Here is a 5,303-nt window from a genome sequence, read left to right on the forward strand (position 1 = left end):
TTTATTTGAATTATCTTTAATTAAAATATCTCTTATATGAGCTAAAGAATAATAACCACACAAAAAATTTTTTAATGTTGTTTGAGTATTCTTTACTATAATGGTGTTTGATTATTATTTATGACATTTCTGCACATTGGTGAAAGTCACGTTGATGTTACCTATATGTGTTTACATTAGTGCAGTCCACAATTTCTTCTCATTCTCAGCTTCTTTGTTCTAATCCAGTTTATTATCACAAATAATAGATTTTCTATCATTGACGTGTAGAATAAAGAACGGTAAAATAAGATACGGATGTACTCATTAACTGTAAGAACATATATATCTTCTTAGAAAGTGAAGTATATAAAACACAATTATGAATGTGAATATTACGTATATGAATGTGCTTTTTACGTATAAGAAATGTGTATGTACATTATATATATATTAATTTTTTTACCGTGGCCGCACTTTCTAAAGATCCTATAAATATTTTTCCAAGATTTAAATAAAAAGGTCTCGTGCCTCTTTGCAATAGAAATAATATCAATTTTTGTATTTGTACAGAAAAGTTATACCATTGAACATTGTATCTAGTTAAGTAAAAAACAATTCTAAGATAATCTCTGTAACTACTATCCAACTAAATAAAAACTACGATACTATATATTAATTTATTTTTTTTGCGTGGCTGTATATGTACATATATGTCTTTACTTTGATGGAAAACTGTATTTAATACTAATACATCTTACAGATTTGAAAATGATAGTTTGGAGAGAGCAGAAAAGTAAATGAAAGGAAAGTTAATCTTAGCATTTTACGGACAATATATTCTTAGCAAAAGAAAAAAAAATATGGTAAAACAATTTCATAATAATATTGAAAAAAATATGAAACAAAAAGAGCTGAAATTAAACGTGATTAAATCACATATAAAATTCAGAAAAAAAGGAACCTTATCAAAAAGAATGGATTGCGATAAGAAAAAGAAAAGAAATTTAAGAAATAAAAAAGTAAATATTTAGAATTTGGTTTTCAGAGAACTGGAAGAAGAGGGAACAAGTAACAAAAAAACACAATTATAAAATAAAAATAAAAAATAAGAAAAAGGACATTTAAAAAAAAGTATAAGTAAGAAAACAGATGTGTGGTCATTGACGCGTTAATTTGGTCAAAACGCAGAACGTGATAATCTTACACAGTTTTAAAAACGTCACTATTATGATCAGTAACGTCTTGTGCAGCATAATTGGCTAAAAACATGTATAAAAGTAGTACACTAACAAATGTAAAATGTAGTAAAAATTCCATCGCATTATTTCCGTCTACTGCTGAATGATAAACCTAAAATATATGCATATAAAAAATTACTTGATAGAACTAAATAATACGATTTCTACATTTTACAAACACGTACATATATACATATAATGAATACATGAGGTTTTTGTCATTTATTATACAACTTATGGTAACTCACCAAAAACAGATTCAAACTCAAGCTAGTTACGCCAACTGCTATTAAACAGAAGAATGAACCCTCAAAATTAGATATAAAATATGTCGCAAATCTTTAAAAAACATGAAGATTTATATCCATAGGTGTAAAATATAGGTTTCGTTCGGTAAGTACTGTGGCCGTACTGAAAAATCTACAGAATACGTAACGTCAAACTACTAATTTTCAGTTCTGCCAGTAATAACCGAACAATATACCGCTATAAGTGCATAAATACCAACTCCATAGCTGTGCGGTGAATGTCCACGCCATAAGCAATACTTTTACAAATCGCATTTTTATTCTCTAAACTAAATTTCTTCGATTTCTTGCTAGACATTGCTTGCTGGATACGATAGCTGTAATACATAGCATATAATTATGATATGTATTTAAAATATATATTTGTACTATCTATAATTGCAAACATATAATATATATATGTTTGTTTAATTATAAATAATTATGAATAATTATGAATAAGTATGAATAATTTTTTTTATTCGATTATTTCAGATATAATAAGTAAAACTGTAGGTGCTATACTTTGTGAAATATTTCTATACGTATAACATTACCTGACAATATTAAACATTCCACACGTATGCTTAAGATACGTTATCATTAACGTTCCTGGTCCTATTATTGCAATTGCTCCGATACAACTAGCGACCATCGTGTGCAACAAGATTAAATAGGCATATTTCTCTTGATTAATGAAGTAGCATGTCACAATTGGCATTGCAAAACGTGATCGAGATTCGTTCATAGGCAGAACAATATCAAGTAAAAGTGGCAATATTGGTAGCAACATAACAACACATAGACAGACTAATGTAACCACTGAGCTTAAAAAAATTAATAATTTTTATAAATAAGTGTTTCTCTATATTTACTCTTTATTTTATAAAAGTATTTTTGTTTACTTTCTTGAAAAGGTTTTTCTAGAAATGTGCACTAGTAGAATGTATTACTTAAAACAATTTTGATACAGTACGAATATGACATTTTTCTATTACAGGTTAAATAAAAAATAACCTTAAATATCCTTGATTTTAAAATACTATACATACTAATTATTGTAAAAATTTGCATGTAACAAGTACTACTTAGTGTTTACTACACTTTATAACTAACTTTGTGTTCTCTGATAAAACATGATATTTGAGCAAATCTCGAAATACACTTTTCTATTAATTGAAAGTATCATTCTAGCCACCGATTGTGAAGTATGTTTTTGTCAAGATTTCTACTAATATTGCATAGTAAATTATCATCTTACACATAATTCTAGCTGTGTACTGTGTTGCGTTATTCCCATAGTGTTTCATAATATCAATTTCATTTTTATCTCTGAGTCCGTCACAAATATACTTGAGATGTTCTAGTAAATACTTCACCTGATGTGTATAAAAAGAATATAAATATAAGAGTATAATCATACTTAAACATTCGAATATTTCATAATGTGTTTATAATAACTAGTTGTTTGAATAACTACATTATTACAGCAACTTACAGTGGAAGAGTTCACTTTAAAAGAATTGTATTTAATCACACTCACAGTACAAAATAGTGCGCAAGAAACAATTTTAATTGCACAATCAAGCGTACATTCTGGAGTCCAAAGTGCTGTAATCTGTGTGTAGGTAATAAATTTCGTGAGCATTTTAGTGTACAGAGTGCGATTTAAAAGTGTATTATATTGATATACCTGAAATACAATAAAAGCTATTAAAATGGCAAAGAACGAGGCAAACTGTATTCTTGCAAGTAATGATTGCTCGTAAGGCCACAAGCCAATTGCAAGCAACAGAATTCGATTAAGCTTAAAACGCTCGGTGTCTATAGGAATCATTTTCATTCGAATAGTACGATATGTGTTACTGTTAAAAAAGTGAAATTGCCTTTTTGTCAGTACACGTGGTTGATTATCGTAAATTATTATGTAACACTTTCTCTACACAGAGCACTTCACGGTGTAAAACATAAAGTGCCAGCGTGAGAATGCAGACACATGTTTCACAAATTGATATGTAGTCTAGATGACGGTGAACTATTAAGTGATCGATATCACACAAACGAAATACAAGAAATATTCAATTTTCGGAAAAATAGTTTGATATAATACCTTCTAAATATATTGCGCAAACGCAGTCATTGTTCTCGAGAATCTTGCAATGTCAGATGCTTTAGTCTAGTGCGCGCATTCATTGAATATACATACATACATGTGTTGTTCAGAAGTAGCACTGATCACTTGATTCGATGTGTTCGATGTCTGAATTATATTGATCTTTTTCCAGACTGGATATAAATGCGGATATATAAGAAAATATAAATAAGTACACACAGTTTTATGTTGAATTAACTTTATTTTTTATTTATCTAAGAATATCCATATTATAAGCTAAAGAATAATCTCTCACTACTAAAACATTTTCTATAATGTTGTTTAAATATTATTTATTTAAATGTTGTTTGATTATTGTTTGTGACTAACATTTCTGCACATTGTTGTTATGACGTTGATGTTAGGCATATGTGTTTCTCCTAGTGCAGTCCATATTTTCTTCTCATTCTCAGCTTCTCTCTATATATTAATCTAGTTTATTGTCACAAATAATAGACTTTCTATCATTACCGTGTAGAATAAAGAACGGTAAAATAAGATACCGATGTACTTATTAACTGTAAAAACATATATCTTTTTAGAAATTTTCTTATATAAAACACAATTGCATGAATATGAATGTTACGGATATGAATGAGTTTTATTACATGTAAGGAATGTATATGTATATTTTTTGGTTTCTTTACCGTGGCCGCACTTTCTAAAGATCCTATAAATATGTTTCCAAGATTTAAATAAAAAGGTTTCGTGCCTCTTTGCAGTAAAAATAATATTACTTTTTGTATTTCTACAGAAAAGTTATACCATCGAACATTGTACCTAGTTAAGTAAAAACCAATGTAATATAATATGTACCTAATATACACCTAGTATAACTATAAACTACGATACTATATATTAATTTATGTTGTGAACGTAATTGTATATGTACATTGGAGTGTATCATATCGTTCTGCTCTAAGGGAAGTATTTTTCGGAAATTTCTTCTCCAGCTGTCTCTACTACCGCGCGCCGTTTTTCTCCAATCTCGAGCCGCTAGCGGAAACCGAAGAGGAGTACGGCGCGCGTAGTAAGAGCAGTCAGAAAAGAAATTTCAGTAAAATATTTCTCTTGGAACGGAATGATATGGTGCATACCTTTGTACATATATGCTTTTACTGTTCATTTTATGAAAAATTATAATTAAAAATGATTTTTTAAGATTTGAAACTAAGACATCACAGATAGAATAAAATTTAAAGAAGAAACAATTTACTTTTGCAGACAATATATTCTTAGCACAATAAAAAAAAAGGTTATAATCAAGAAAAAAAATACTAATAATATTGAAAAAACTATTTGAAAAGAAAGGAGCTAAGATTGAACATGATTAAATCATAGACGAGATTCAGAAAAAAGAAAAAAAAAAGAATAGATTAGTGATGAAAGAATGAATAGAGATAAAAGAGGTAAAAAAGAAAGAAGAGTTTAAAGATTTAAAAGAACTATTGAAACCAGATGTGTGATATTTTCCGCGTTACTTTGATCATATCGCAGCACTTGATGATCTTACACAGTCTTAAACACATCATTATAATGATCCGTCACATCTTGTGCAGCATAATTTGCTAAAAACGTGTATAAAAGTAAAACAAAAACCATTGTAAGATGTAATAAAAATTCCATTGCATTATTTCCGTCTAC

The 5,303-nt window shown here is 28.4% G+C and overlaps 1 protein-coding gene across 1 annotated transcript; it reads right to left on the reverse strand.

Moving 5' to 3' along the window:
- Window positions 1-1,082: 1,082 nt before the first annotated feature.
- On the reverse strand, window positions 1,083-3,344 carry LOC109853045. The gene is made up of 7 exons (XM_020424755.1): window positions 3,201-3,344; window positions 3,006-3,125; window positions 2,769-2,886; window positions 2,065-2,329; window positions 1,725-1,845; window positions 1,469-1,640; window positions 1,083-1,332 (listed from the first exon to the last, which is right to left on the reverse strand). The coding sequence occupies exons 1-6, from the start codon at window positions 3,342-3,344 to the stop codon at window positions 1,536-1,538; spliced, it is 873 nt and encodes a 290-aa protein (XP_020280344.1). The 3' UTR covers window positions 1,083-1,332; window positions 1,469-1,535.
- Between the last annotated feature and the right edge of the window lie 1,959 nt (window positions 3,345-5,303).

This window comes from Pseudomyrmex gracilis, unplaced genomic scaffold (genome assembly GCF_002006095.1).
Source record: "Pseudomyrmex gracilis isolate BER0280 unplaced genomic scaffold, ASM200609v1 scaffold_42, whole genome shotgun sequence".
Lineage (NCBI taxonomy): Eukaryota > Metazoa > Arthropoda > Insecta > Hymenoptera > Formicidae > Pseudomyrmex > Pseudomyrmex gracilis.